This window comes from Panthera leo, chromosome D1 (genome assembly GCF_018350215.1).
Source record: "Panthera leo isolate Ple1 chromosome D1, P.leo_Ple1_pat1.1, whole genome shotgun sequence".
Classification (NCBI taxonomy): domain Eukaryota; kingdom Metazoa; phylum Chordata; class Mammalia; order Carnivora; family Felidae; genus Panthera; species Panthera leo.
Genome location: NC_056688.1, coordinates 59,910,868 through 59,926,234, shown reverse-complemented (window position 1 = coordinate 59,926,234; position 15,367 = coordinate 59,910,868). Strand labels below are relative to the sequence as shown.

The window sequence follows — 15,367 nt, the reverse complement described above, 5'->3', positions numbered from 1 at the left end:
GCAAGGGAGAGAACACAGGTCCACAGTGATGGAGAGCTGGGGAGGCAGGGCTTCTATGGCTGGTGGCTTTCAAGGCATCGAAAGGGAGGCAGAAGAGGAAGAAGCAGCATGGAAAAGGAAGAGGCAAAGGGAGAAGTAAGGGGGAAAGAGAGGAAAAGGGAGAAACATGAAAAAGAGAAAAGAAAGGAAGGATCTTTCCTTCTCTCTTTCCCTCCCAGCCCAGCTAGAAGTAGGGCCACCAGGACTTCTGTCTAGCTGGGCCGGAAGGAGAAGCCCAAGCCTTCCCTCACTATGGGTGCTCTCTCTCCAGCCCTCAGCTGAGCAGGCTGATTCTTCTCACCCCTGAACCTCTCCCTGCAGTTAGTAGGGATAGTGCCAAGGGAATAGAGGGAGCAGGCAGGGGAGTGAGGCAGGCAGGAGAAGGAGCTCAGGGGTAGGAGTGTTGGTTTAGTCCCAAAAGTTGGAAAAACAAAAGCCCCAAAGGGGCTCCTCAAACCCGGGTATTTCCAGAGGGACTGATCATCCGAGCCGGCGGATGCTGAGCAGAGAGAGCGGTCACTGAACCTACGCCCCATCAGCCAGGCAGCATCTAGGTTCCAACAGCCAGGCCAAAAGGAGAAGAGAATCTGATTTACAGAGGGCTTCAGCCCACCTTTCAGTGGGATAAGGGGAGGGCCAGGGCAAGGACTGGGTAGCTGAGAGCTAATGAAGATCCCTCCCAACCCATGGAACATGGGAGCCTTGCCTGCCAGTGATCCTAACCTTGTTGGGACTTTGATTAAAGCCCTGATAGGATATCAGACCAGGGTGACAAAGCAGCTTGGCCAGAGGCAAAGTACTGCTGAACAAATTTACAAATAAATCCTGTCTGTAGCTGGAGTCCAGCCTGATGAAAGAATCTGGCTTTCTGAAAGTGAGCCCCTAAGCCAGGCCCATGGGATGTGGGCCCGAGACAACAGCTTTTCCGTAAAGATCTATTCTATTTATCTAAAATAGCCTCTGATCCAGGGAAAATTTCAACTGGGCCACTTAGGGGTAAGTCCCTCATTCACTGAAGATTTCCCACGGAGAGTTGTCTCTTTGACTTTGCTCTACTCAGCTCTCACCACTTGAGGGGAGGAACGGGAGAGGGAAGGCCCAGGAAAGGGTGCAGAGGTCCAAGAATTCAGGGGGACATGCTTGTGCAGGAGATCCCTCCAGGACAAGAATGTCTTTCTGGCTTGGAGAATGTAGGGCTATGTCTCTTTAAGGGACTACTGCTTTATGGGGCCTCACACAAAACCAGAAAAAGATATCATTCCATTTGTCCACTTTAGCAATTAAGAACAAATATAAAAATGAAAACAGATAATAGCAGTAAAGAGCCAAAACGAATACCATTTTGATATAATGAACCACTAAAGGAGATTGTTTTTATAAAGGCACATGGGGGAGAAAAAGGAGAATAAAGGGATTTAAGAAACACAAAGAGTGAAGGGAGACACACTTAACACAATAGACCCAGAGGGGCAGACAGAGCATAGAGCATGGAAACAACACCAAGAGCACAACTGTGGAGGAATATCCTGACATGAACTGTGCTTTATGAACCAAGGCCCTGAGCTCAACTACCTTCCTTGGTCTCCGCCCCATATGCTGTTCTAGGCACAGCAGTGGCCAACCACTTCTCAACCGGTGCATCAAAGGCCCCTTCCCTCACCCCCACCCAAGAGGTCACCTACATTGCATGGACAAGGGTGACACAATCTCCTCATCCATGTCATCCACGTCGTCGGTCATGATGAAGTGGGCAGGGTTGGGGCGCGTGCTGCCCATCCAGCTGGGGTCTATGTTGAGAGCAGCCACCAGGGAGTGGATGCCAGGATTGTTGACAATCTGGAAGCCACAGAGGATCTCAATCTGCTGCCAGCGGTGCAGGCGCTCCCTCAGTGCTGCCGTCACCTCACTCAGAGCTTGCCTGGAGCACATGGAAGAGAATTGAAGCCATGGGCGGGTGGGAGCCCCGGTAGGAACGAGGCTTCCTAGAGGAACAGGTTGGGGGAATACGTGCAAATAAGAAACACAATTAAATCATAAATTCAAGAGCAAGGTGGGAGCTGGATAAAGGCCGGGGCAGGACACCAGAGCTGCCCCTCTACCGGTGAAGAAGCAGAACTGGGTTGCAGACTCCGCACACCCTCCAACTCCGAGGATGGGGTGGACACTGCCAGAGCTGGGCATCAGGTGCTACTTACTTCGCAGTGAGGATTTTGTGATCCACATCATCCAGGGAAGAGCTGTGGGCCACGTGGAAGGTGCCAAAGAGTGTGTTTCTCTTCTTTTTTATCTTCTCAGCCTGCAAAAATGAGATCCCCAGCTTAAACAGAGCAGGGATTAGAGGTGGGACAATGAGAAATGCCTTTCAGTGGCTGGGTCCTCCTCCTCCTAGCACAGCTTAGGCTGCATGAGAGAAAGGAAGAGAAGAAGGGAAAGAAAGGCAGGGGGAAGGACAACAGCGGGGGAGGAAAGAAAATGAAGGCAAAGAGAGAAGCAGTGGGATCCCCTGACAGTCCCCCAGCCCCAGAAGGGTTCTGCCCCATGGCGGGCTGGGGCTGGCAGAGTTTTCCCTCTACCTGCCTCCACTTGCTTCATCTTTCCAGAAGGCAGGTGGGAGTACACCCATGCCCTCAGCCCCTCCTCCAGAAACTTGAGGACATCATCAGGAACTATTTTTCAGGAAAAGAAACAGAACCCAGCACCAGGATATCTCTTTGTCCAACAGGAGGGATAGGGAGAGGTGGAGAGGAGGAAGAAGGGCAGGTGAGGGGAGGGGGCAAGGAGGAGAGAAGAGAGTGGTGGGAAGGCAGGTCTCACCCCTTCCTTGGCCACCAGCAGCTGCTTCTCAGCATTTTGCTTCTTGATGTTATAGTACTGCACCTCCACCTCGTGGGTCAGCTGCAGCCACTTCTGAAGGGCCTCTGGAGCATACCATGAGCTGTGTGATTCCAGTTCCTTCTCTGCTTTCCTCAGGGCTTCCCGAACCTGTGCAGCCAAGAGGATGTGAGCCATTACTGCTGCCATGACCCTCTCCGATGCCTCTGATAGCACAGAATTCTGAGTTCTTATCTGCTATCTCGTATGAGCTTCCAGCCCTCTCGAGAGGCAGAAAGGGCAAGGATTATTCTGTGTTTTATATATTACAAGGAGGCAAACTCAGAGAAGGAAAGTAATCTACTCAAGGTCACACAGTCAGTAGTGTCAACCAGATCTCAAATTGAGATTTTTTTTTTTTTTTTTTTTTTTTTTTTTTGCTGCCAGACTAGAGCATTGTGTACCCACACATTAGCTGCCTCTCCTGGCCTGCAGCCAATCTCCATAATCCTCCCTGCTCTCTTGAGGCTCAGGTCAGCTCAGTGAGCCACCTTCTTTCTGAGAGGTGGGGGTCTATGCTCAGACCTCAAGACATCACCATGTGTCAGAAAAAGCACTTGACTGGGAATCCAAAACTCTGATTCCGGCTCCTGGCCCTGTGACCCTGTGCTTTCAATAGCAGATCTCAATTTAGTGTGAGGAAAGACTTTCTCCCTTGCAAATCCAAACCACAGTAAAGGGGTGATCTCAGGAGGAGGTATTGTGAACAGCTCAGGTCAGAGAGCCCTTAAAAATGATCGCTATTCCAGAAAGGGATAGCCTGAATGCTCTCCAAAGTGTCCTGTAGTCCCGAGGTTTTGTCTATGATTCTCCTATTGAGCAGGGCAGGTAGGCTTTGAAGGGCACCCTCTACAAACCAGCACACGTACTTTGAACATGGGCATTGCCAAAAGAGGCCAAGACATGAGAGAAGCAATGTGTAAGCAGAGATCTCACTGACTTCTCAGCAAGGAGCATCCAATGAAACTGAAACATGGAAGCACTAAACATGGAAGGTCTGAGATTGCATGCAGACATTATACACACTGGATCCCTTGCTATCTCACCCAGTCTACAGAAGTGACCCCCAATTTCCCTACCTAGACACTGACCTTTAGCTGGTCAGAATCCCAGAGAAAAGGGATTGAGAGGCAGTTGTATTATTCCCAACTTGCCAATGGGGCAAGTATCCCAGAGCAGGCCTGAGGTTCTCTCCATGGCCTGAGATAGACTGGGAGGGCCTTAGCTAAGGACAGAACACCTTTATTCCATAGAGAGCCAATGAGAGGACAAATCCCCACTTGGTTTTCGGTCTTTGAAAAAGTGGAAAAAGAAACTATAACTTAGCCCACTCCTGGCTTTGTAGATTTAAAATGGAGAACAGATGCCTTAGGGTCTAATACACCAAGTGTGAAAATGTATTATCAAGTTCTACCTTGAAGGGAGAGAAAGGAATGGGATAAGCTAAGAGCAAGGGAGGATGGAGAGAAAAAGAAAAAAGAGGAAAGGAAGGGCAGTGAGACAGTTGGGAAAGGCTGGTCTAACAGGCTCAAAATGGTTTAACAGGAGAAATACTTACAAAATAGGGAAAAGGAAGTGGGGGGTGGGGTGGGGAGGATGGGAGGCAAGGAGACAGAGACAGACCCATCCTGCCACACACAAGGAATAAATGCCTGAAGGAGATAGAGCTGGGGGGCAAGTCACAGTATTCTTTTATTCTATGGCTGTGGTTCTCAACCTGCCACACGCTGGAATCACCTGGGGAATCACACTTCAAAAATACTGATATCTGGACCCAAACCCAGATTCTGATTTCACAGATCTGGGGTGCTGGCCTAGGTATCAATACTTCCTCATGTTCTGCAAGTTCTACTACATAGCTTCTACTACGCAGCAAAGTTAATAACCACTGACCACGTGCTTTGTTACCCCTGACTTCCACTTCCCCATAGGATGCAGTAGGTCATGCCAGAAGAATAATTCTGATCCAACACAGCATCTGGGGAAAGCTGTCTAAGCTACAAAAATTACAAAATTCTTGAAAGACAAATTATTATAATTATGAAAAATTTTCAAAGTCATCAGAGAGCTATAAAGACTACGTCTACAGTTTTTCCAGTGTGATCCAGGGATCCTTGAGTGCATCCTTTCAGAGCATCTGTGAGATCAAACTATTTTCATAATTGTACTAAGACGTTATTTACCTTTTTCATTCCCTTTTGCTCACAACTGAACTGTAGATTTCTCCAGAGGCTATATGATAAGTAATATCATAACAGATTGAATATAGACACTAATAGAAGAATCAGCAGTCTATTAAGCCTGACATTAAAAGAATTTGTAAAACTGTAAAAAAAAACCTCACTTCTCATTAAATTATTTTTATTTTGAAAAATGCAGTCATTTTTTCAAAAAATATTGTGTTGATATATAAGGAGTTTAATACACTTATTTAAAATGAATTAGTAAATTTTTTAAAAAAATTTTTAATGTTTTATTTTATTTTTGAGAGAAAGAGAGACAGAACGTGAGCAGGGGAGGAGCAGAGAGAGAGGGAGATACAGAATCTGAAGCAGGTTCCAGGCTCCGAGCTGTCAGCACAGAGCCCTATGCAAGGCTTCAACCCATGAACTGTGAGATCTGACCTGACTGTCAGATCAGCCCATGACCTGAGCTGAAGGCAGACGCTTAACCGATTGAGCCACCCAGGCACCCCTTAAGATTTTTTTTTAAGTAATCTCTACCCCCGATGTGGGGCTTGAACTCATGACCCCAAGATCAAGAGTTGCATGCTCTTCTGACTGAGCCAGCAAGGCACCCCTGAATTAATAAATACTCTTTAATTTTCTCAGTTTTAACTTCTAACAGGGTAAATAGCAACAGACTTCCCCTTTAAAAATGTTCTTTGATGGGGCGCCTGTGGGCTCAGTCAGTTAAAGCCTCTGACTTCAGCTCAGGTCAGGATCTCATGGTTCGTGGGTTCAGCCCCACATCAGGCTCTGTGCTGATAGCTCAGAGCCTGGTGCCTGCTTCAGATTCTGTGTCTCTGTCTCTCTCTGCCCCTCCCCCACCTCTCAAAAATAAACTTTAAAAAAATTTTTTTTAATGTTCTTTGAGGTCCTAAATAATTTTTAAGAGTCAAAGAGTTCTGAGATCAAAAAGTCTGAGAATCACTGGACTAGATGAACTGAAAATCCAAAGAGGGGAAAAAGTCTTTCTAAGATGAGTTGATAATTGTCAGCCATTTTCTTCCTTGGAGCCATTGGATGGTTCTGGGTGAGAGCTGATAATTGGGCATGGCCCAGGGCAGTGGGGACTCCACTGGAGCCTAGAGAAACCAGCCCAGATTTTGTTGGTAGTACAGTACTGGTATGACAGATTGGAAATTGAGATTAGAAACATACATCCAGTTTTCTTCATTGAGCATTTACTCAGTTCTGGGGCTGTACAGGAGAACACATAGCTAGGTCAAAGGGTGGAATAAAATCTCCCATAATTTCATAATACTTAGGGGACAAAACATTGTAGGAAGGAAGGGACCTGCTTCACACATACCCCTGGTCCTCCCCTCGAGACAGCTGCAAAATTTTGAAGCTATGAGGAGCAGGAGGCCAAAGAGCTAAGTTAAAATCTTCCAAGTGGCAGAAATGAATCTCTCATAGTCTTTCAGGGCTCAGGAGAAAGAAATCCACAAGCTCTCAAGAAAAAGGAAGGAACATGCCTGAGAAGCAGGGACAAACGAGTGCTAGACCAAGTCTTTCTAAAACTACAACCCAGCTCCAACATGGCTCAATTTCTGATTGGCTTGAGGTGATTAGATCCTCACCCTATATACCTAACAGAAGAAGGGAGGAGCCTCTATTTGATGGAAGATAAAATCATCTGGAGCCTCTATTATTTTTTAAACACACTGTCCACTATTTAATAAAAATAAATGACTAGACATGAGAAGAGGCAGGAAAATATAACCAATAATCAAGAGGAAAAATAGGCAGTCCCATAAGTGATCCAAATGTGAGAGGCACCAGAAAAGGACTTCAACTATGAGTGAAGAAAATACAGAGATAGACACAATAAATGGAAACATGGAAATTCTGGTCAGGAAACCGGAATCTATAAAAGAGTAAAACAGGCATTCTAGAACTGAAAAATACATTATCTGAGAGTAGGATTCCACTGGATGGGTTGAACAAAACAGCACAATATTCACAGCAGAATATAGGATTAGAGAACTCAGAGACGAATCCACAGAAAATAATGAAACCAAAGCACGAAGAGAAAAAAAAGACACAACTAAGCATAAGAGACAAGTGGAATCCAGTTAAAGGGTCTTACATAAATACTGGATTCCCAGAAGGAGAGGAGAGACTGGAACAGAAGCAATATGCAGACATGAAACAAAATGTGTATTCTGCAGTTGTCAGGCAGAATGCTCTGTATATGTTGATAAGGTCAAATTGATTAATCATGTTTACATTTTTCACATCCTTACTGATACTTTTGGCTTCTTATTTTTGACAGAGGTGTTTTAAAATCTCTAACTTTGACCATAAATTTGTCTATTAAACTTTTAGTTCCTTCAGCTCTTGCTTTATATATATATATATATATATATATATATATATATATATTTTTTTTTTTTTTTTTTTTAATTTTTTTTAATGTTTATTTATTTTTGAGAGAGAGAGAGACAGACAGACAGAGCGTGAGGAGAAGGGCAGAGAGAGAGGGAGACACAGAATCCGAAGCAGGCTCCAGGCTCTGAGCTGTCTGCACAGAGGCCAATGCAGGGCTTGAATGCACAAACTGTGTGTGAGATCATGACCTACACTGAAAGATGCTTAACTGACTGAGCCACGCAGGTGCCTCATTGTTTTATATATTTTTAAACTATATTATTAGATGTATACAAATTAAGCGTTGTTATGTTACTGTTGGATTCACACATTTACCATGATGAAATGTCCATTTTTGTCTCTAGTAATACTTCTTGCTCTAGAGCCTATTTTGTCTGATAGTAATATAGCTACTCCTGTTTTATTTTGCTTTGCGTTTGTATGGTATATCTTTTCTCATCCTTTTACTTTTACCCATTTTATATCCTTACCATTTTATATCTCTTGTAAACAGCAGATAACTGGGTTTTGTTTTTTTATCCAATCTGACACTCTTCACCTTTCCATTGTATTGTTTGGTCTGTTTACATAAACCAAGTCTCAACACATTTGAAAGAACTGAAAATATACAGCATATGTTCTCTGACCACAGTGAAATTAAATTAGAAATCAATGAGAAAAATCACTGGAAAAGTCCCCAAGTGTTTGAAAACTAATCAACACACTTGTCCTAAACAACCATGAGCACCCCCCCCAAAAAAATTGCAGTAGAAATTAAAAAATCTTTTCAACTGAATGATAATGAAAATATGAAATACCAGAACTTAGTAAATGCAGCAGCTAAAGCAGTGCTGAGCTAGAAATTTATAGTTCTAAATGCCTCTGTTGGAAAATATTAAAGGTTTAAAATCAATAACCTCATCTTCCACCTCAAGAAGCTAGAAAAATAAGGGGCACCTGACTGGCTCAGTCAGTGGAGCACGCGACTCTTGACCTGGGGGTTGTGAGTTTTGAGCCCCACGTTGGGTATACGGATTGCTTAAAAATAAAATCTGAAAAAATAAAAATTTTAAAAAAAGCTAGAAAAATAAGAGCAGTAGGCTTCACACCCAGCGTGGAACCAACACGCGGGGCTTGAACTCACACCCTGAGATCAAAACCTGAACTGAGATCAACAGTCAGACACTTAACCAACTGAGCCACCCAGGTACCCCTAAAATAATTTTTCTTAAAGTGCAAGACTTCTACACTGAAAACTACAAAACACTGCTGGGAGAAATTTTAAAAGACCTAAATAGGAGACAAGATAAACAATGCTCATGGATTGTAAGAATCATTTTGTTAAAATGTCAATTTTCCCCGACATTAATCTATAGATTCAATATAAAACCAATAAAAATCCCAGCAAGGCTTTTTTGGGGGCAGGGGGAGTAGGGAGAAGTGGTGGAATGACAAGCTTAATTATGGAAATGCAAAGAACCTAGAACAGCCAAGGCCATTTTGAAGAACAATGCTGGAGAACTTACTACTGATATTGAGACTTAGTAGAAGACAATGTGCTTTAAGGACAGACAGACTACAGAACAGAATTATCTACTTGAAAAAAAAAAAAAAAGAACCTTGACTTCCTACCTCATATAGACAAAAACTAATTTGAAATAAACCACAAACCTAAATGTGAAAAGTAAAACAAGAACACTTCTATAAGAAAATTTACAAAAATATCTTGGGGATCAGGAAAGATTTCTTAAAGAGGCCACAAAAAGTATCAACCACTTAAAAAAAATGACTAAATTGGACTTCATTAAAATCAAGGCTTTCTGTTCATTAAAAGCAATATTAAGAGAGCAAAACAAGCTACTGACTGGGAAAAGATTTGTGTTATATATATATATATATATATATATATATATATATATATATATATATATATATAAAGAACTCCTACAAATCAACTAAGAAGAAGACAAGTAACACAATTTTTAAAATGAGAAGAGATTCCCAAATAAAATGGTCAATAAATTTATCAAAAGGTATTTATTATTATTAGCCATTAGGAAAATGAATATTAAAATCACAATGAAATACCTCTAGATCCCGGAATGTATACAATTAAAAAGCCTAAAAATACCAAGGTTGTAGCTCAACCAGAACTCTCACACACTGCTGGCACTAGTATGGACTGGTCCAACCATTTTGGAAAACTAGAGGTTTCTAATACAGCTAAATTTATAAATTCCCTATTATATATCCAACAGAAATAAGTGTTTATGCTAAGAGAATATGCAGGAGGTCCATAGCAGTGTTATTCATAAAAGGAAAAGAAAAAGAACTGCAAACAACTCAAATGTCTACCAACAGGAGAATGGATAAATAATTTAAAGAACACTCCTGCAATGAATAATTACTTAGCAATGCAAATAAACCAACTACCACTACCCACAGTAACATGGATGACTCTCACAGACATAATGCTGAGTAAAAGAAACCAAACACGAAGAAAAATACCATATAATGCCATTTATATGAAGTTCAAAATCAAGCAAAACAAATCCGGTTTACAGATCATGACCATAGTTACCTTTTGGTGGAATATTGACAGAAGGCAGAGAGAAGCAAAAGTGAGCCTTCTAGGGTGCTTAAAAGATACTCTTTATCTTGATCTGGATGCTGGTTATACAAGTACATGCTTATGTGAAAGCTTTCCAGCTGTATATTTATGATTGGTACACTTTATGTAATAGTTCAATAAAAAGGGAACAAAATAACTGTTATCACCTGTTATCCCCTAGTCTTTGAAAATCACAGTGACCTTTTTTTTTTTTACAACTTTTCCACTATTATTGGTAAGAGTCTAGTAACTCCTAAAGATATTCTTTGAGGCATATTTCAAAGTCCTCGCACATGAAGCGACCTTTTTTTTTTTTTTACAACTTTTCCACTATTATTGGTAAGAGTCTAGTAACTCCTAAAGATATTCTTTGAGGCATATTTCAAAGTCCTCGCACATGAAGCATTCCAGCCAGGCTTTTGGCCCTGCACTTTTCCCACCCCCACCCCAGGGTGTCCAGGAAGCAGTACACTCTCCTACCTGCTCCAACTCCTCCTCTGCGTATTTTTGGCGGCTCCGCTCATTCTCAGTACCCTCCCGCAGCTCCTTCAGCCGCTGGGCTTCCTGCTTGGCAAGGTTGATCTCATCACGCAGCTTCTTCTCCAGATGTACCTTCTCCACCTCCACTGTGCGGTGCTCCTCTTGGGCCTTGTGCAGCCTGGGGAGCGATGCAGGGAGCTGGAGAAGGCCAGGCAAGGGGTGCCAGCCAACACGCCACGAGTCACGGCATCAAAGAGGAAAATGAGGGCTCTGGCACTCAGAATATATTCTCCCTACTCTGTTGACTGGCTCTGAGTTAGCTCAGGGCCAAAAGAAACCACAGTGATTACCATATTTCTTATCATTTTGCTGCCAGTAATCATGCTAGGTTCCTGGGTATCTGAATCCTTCCTCTGAGGGATCTCACAAAGATCCTAACAACTACTAGCTTACAGGGTATTTCCATGTGTCCTCCCTGCAGATAATGATATGTTGCATCATTATCAGCCTAGGACAGGTATGGATTTAAGACTTAGAAAAGGGAATTGCAGGTAGAACAGAGACTAGAATTCCAATCTGTAGGACTCCAAACCCCACAGTCATTCCCCATATCCTCAGGTATCTGGAAGGTTCAATAAATGTAGAATGCCCTGCAAGCTAGCCCAAAGATCCAGAGAAGGCACAATGGCTGCGATGCGACTGGGGTGGGGATCCTGGGGGTATTTAGGGAAGATGAGAAAGGAACCATTGAGAAGCACCTCATAGAGTCCTGAGTACCTGTTCCCAGAAGTGCAGAAAATGAAATTCATAACAAAGGGTCTGGGGAGGGCCCCTGCTGCCCCCAGGCCTGACTTTTCTTTCTAAGTATCTTCCATGGTAGGTAAGATCTCAAGGGCTCAGTTATAATGAAAATATAACTTTGTACCCACCCACACATTCCCTCTGTTCACTGACAAAACCTTCCAGCCATCCAACCCAGCCTCCTTCCTTCCTCCACATATCTATGTTAATCCATTCATTTATTCATCCATTCATTCAACACATACTTTCAAGTGTCTGCTGAATGCCAAGCCTTGCACTAAGTCCTAGATACATGGAGATGAATGAGAAATTGGTCCCTGCCAATTAGGAGCTCATGATCTAGTCCAATATAGACAAATAAACAGATACCTAAACACAGTGTGATAAGTTCTACAACAGAGAGACATACAAGGTGTTGGATGAGCCCAAAGGTTGGAGTGACCAACTCTGCCTGAAAGGAGTCAGGGAAGGTGACTAGACCCAGGAGAAAGAGTAAGAGTTCGCTAATCCCTCTGGAAGAAGGGAAGGACTTAGTCATTGTTGGGTCTTCCTATCTGGGTAAGAAACACCAAGTCACAGGAGACCAGGGTAGGAGGGTAAAGGATGATGAAGAAGACAGTGATATATAGCTTAGACCTGAGATACAGAAGGATAAAGCTACAGAACAAAAGGGGACCTCAGAAGAGAGTACTGACCACTGAGCTAATTAAGTAGGTGAAAGCAGAAGAGGCAGAGACAGAACTCAGCCTCTAAAAACTGCCAAGTCACGTCCATGAAGCGCCTTGGTTGCTCGGCCGGTTGAGTGTCCGACTTCAGCTCAGGTCATGATCTCGCAGTTTGTGAGTTCAAGCCCCACATCAGGCTCTGCACGGACAAGCTCAGAGCCTGGAGCCTGCTTCAGATTCTGTGTCTCCCTCTCTCTCTGCCCTCCCTTGCTCATGCTCTGTCTCTCTTGCTCTCAAAAATAAAATTAAAAAAAATTTTTTAATAAAAATAAAAACTGCCAGTTCAAGTCCAGATCTGTCAGTGGCTGAAACCTCAAGAGATGTGGTGGGACAAGCAGAACAGGACTAGGCTGCAAGCCTCCTGCTGACAAATGGCAGTCCACCTTGTCCCTGGAGAGAAAGGCAGTTCAGCCTCCTCAAGATACACACTAGGTGGCACTACAGGCAAGGCTCAAAACAAATCAGAGGCGCCATTTCCTGCCCCCATCAGCTTCCCTTGCTGAATACCCTCTTTATTGTATTCTTCCTTGACCCAACTGCCTGAAATTACACCATTGGGGATTCATTTCTTCACTGAATATAATCCTCTCTGAAAGCAGCCTCTTCAGAAAAGCCTATGATCTGTCTGCCTTGCCTAGATAGTAGGGAACTCCTTTAAAGTAGAATCAAAACTGACCCACTTTTATAGTCCTAACAGGATCTAGCAGAGATGAAGATCAATAAATACTACTGGGTGCAGACATGAGCAAATACGTGTACAGTCAAGCCTCACCCCACTCCATCTCCTCCACAGAAGACTGAGCATCTTGAAAGCAGCAGTCAGTTAGCATTACAAGTAAGAAAATTTGGCTACCTGACCGCAAGCCCTGACTCTAAAGCAGCTGTGTGACTAATCTGTTCCCTGTACCAGGGACAAGTCTGTTCCCCGGACCAGGCCTGTTTCTTCAATCCTAAATGGGAATCAAAATCCTTGCCTCAAAGAATTTTCTTGAAAACCAGTGAAATCCTACCTGGAATGCACATGTAGCATTACATTTATTCACCCAAAGTATCAGGAACTCTGGAAAAAAAAAGAAAAGCTCTGTGGTGGCTGGCAGTGCAGGCCTGTGAAAGGAAGGAGGGACAAGGCAGCATGTGGGATCTGGACACTATCAGAGGAGAATATGTGTGTGCACATGTGTCAATGTGTGTGCATGCAGTTGTTTCTCTAAGGCCCACAGTGGTCATTAAGCTCTGGAGGCCTTGGGGAGCAGGGAGAACTGGGAGCTTAGTTTTATCCTCAAACTTGGAACGTCTCCTGCCTAGATTCTTTGGCTTCGGAACGAAAACAGTGCATGCTTTTCAGACAAATGAAGAATGGGGGCTGCCCAGATAGCAGCATTTAGCCCCTAGTTGGCAAAGGGCCCAGGAACAAGGGGCCCAGAAAAGTAGCCAGAAATCAGTTCAGAGATAAAACTTCACTTATCTCCGAGAAGCCCAGCCAGTGGAAATGAATGTGATAGGGCCACCTTTACTGAGGCAGCACCTGTAAGTGTCAAAATTCCTGGCTAATACTTACTGATATGTGACCCAAACAAAGCACTCATCCTCTCTGAGCCCTCATTTCTTCAACTCTAAAATAGTAATAGTACCTACCTAACATGGTTGTGGTGATTTAAAAAAATAATAATGCATTTAAGTAGTTAACAATACCTAGCTCATAAGAAATCCTTTGCCCACCCTCCAAAGAAAATAGTATCTATCATTAAAAAGTAACAGAAAAGGGCCAGATGTCATTTCCTTTTACATGGATTCCTGCAAAGACTTCTCAATGGGAATCCTGAGGCTGCCAAAATAATTTTCTAAAAAAGAGTCCTGAAGTAGGTCCCTCCTCTTCTCAAAAACAAAACAAAGCAAAAAACCAATTACCTGCGTTGACTCCCTACTGACTTATGCATCTTTCTAAAACTGCTCCATGAGAGTCTTATGGTGCCAGGGATCTGGCCTCACTCTATATACATTCAACCTTAACTACCAGGACCTCCCTACCATCTTTCAAGCACTAAAGGTATCAGAAAGACAGATTTGGGAGGTTTCTTCGGCGAACAATGAAGAACAGGTAATTATGTCTATTTCTATGGGAAAGATAACAGTCCAGGGGCAGCGAGAAGGATAGAATGGACAAGCCATCCACCCAGGGAGGCTCTAGATCTCTGACAGCTACACATTTCTCCCTCTGAGACTCAGAGGGAGGAAAGACAGAAATAAGCTTCTGCCCTGGGGAGGAATGTTTGCCTGTGCAACTGCAATGTCAGGAGCCTACATTCCCAATGCAGTTTTGGGAAGTATGGCACAGCCTGGGAGGTGACGCCAGCATGATCTTGGGGGCGAGACAGCCACAACCCTGGTGGAAACAGGAGGCTCCCAAGAGCTGGCAGCATCAGGGCTGTGGGGAAGGGGCAGGGCCTTACCTTTCCTGAAGGTCATGCAGACTCTGCTCAGCTCTGTGTAACCCCTCCAGATCCTTCATCATCTTCTTCATGTGCTCCTTTGAGTAACGGTTTTGGATGTAGGCAAACCAGCAGCCACCCACACCAATAACGATCGACACCACCAGCATGAAGTCCTTGAGGTGATTATGGCGGGTCACTGCCAGAAAGGAGGCCATGGTGAGACAGGTTGCCCACTGCACACCTAGCCTTGCAACTCCATGCATCCCCTCCTGCATGAAGCCCTCCCACTGCAGAATGCTTCTTAGACACACATTTGCCACATACTAGTATAGTGAGCTCTCTGCCTACTTCGGAAAAGATGAGAGGCCTGAGAGCTGTGCAGGAAGTTTGTTAAATCATACTATACTTCCCTACTAGGCAGTGAATAGGAGACAACTAGTGCCTTCTCAGGACATCCCAGCTACCTCTGGACTGCAATGAGCACTGCATGTGCCCACACGCAGTGGCTTCTGTGCTACTGGATCAGCAATGCTAGAGTAGGGAGAAGGGGACAGCTGGTAAGAGTATAAAGCAACATCACTAGAGCTTGAGGCCTGGCTGTGGGACTGATGTTCCTGCAGGAGCCGGGTCTCCCGGACAACCAGGCTATTCCAGGTACAAGGTACAGAGCCCAGGTCAGGTAAAGGTCTCACCAATGGAGAGCCTTTCTAGGCTGTGGCTCAATCCAGAGACCAAGTACAACGGGAGTAACACCAAAAGATTGGCATATACAGGACGTTGCCCTTGCCAGGAATCCAGGGACAGATCTACCTC

At 44.0% G+C, this 15,367-nt stretch overlaps 1 protein-coding gene across 11 annotated transcripts in view; it reads right to left on the bottom strand.

Annotated features, from left to right (window-relative positions):
- The window catches only part of STIM1 (stromal interaction molecule 1), a 183,547-nt gene that overhangs the window by 7,873 nt on the left and 160,307 nt on the right, over positions 1-15,367 (bottom strand). For 9 of the 11 annotated variants that reach the window (XM_042905870.1, XM_042905861.1, XM_042905869.1 and 6 more), the window contains 6 exons: positions 14,573-14,750; positions 10,597-10,774; positions 2,854-3,021; positions 2,235-2,335; positions 1,722-1,957; positions 497-589 (listed from right to left, as the gene is read on the bottom strand). In XM_042905870.1, coding sequence (XP_042761804.1) covers positions 497-589; positions 1,722-1,957; positions 2,235-2,335; positions 2,854-3,021; positions 10,597-10,774; positions 14,573-14,750 — 954 coding nt within the window. The remainder of the gene's footprint in view (positions 1-496; positions 590-1,721; positions 1,958-2,234; positions 2,336-2,853; positions 3,022-10,596; positions 10,775-14,572; positions 14,751-15,367) is intronic. The other 2 variants (XM_042905872.1, XM_042905862.1) reach the window with 1 other exon arrangement.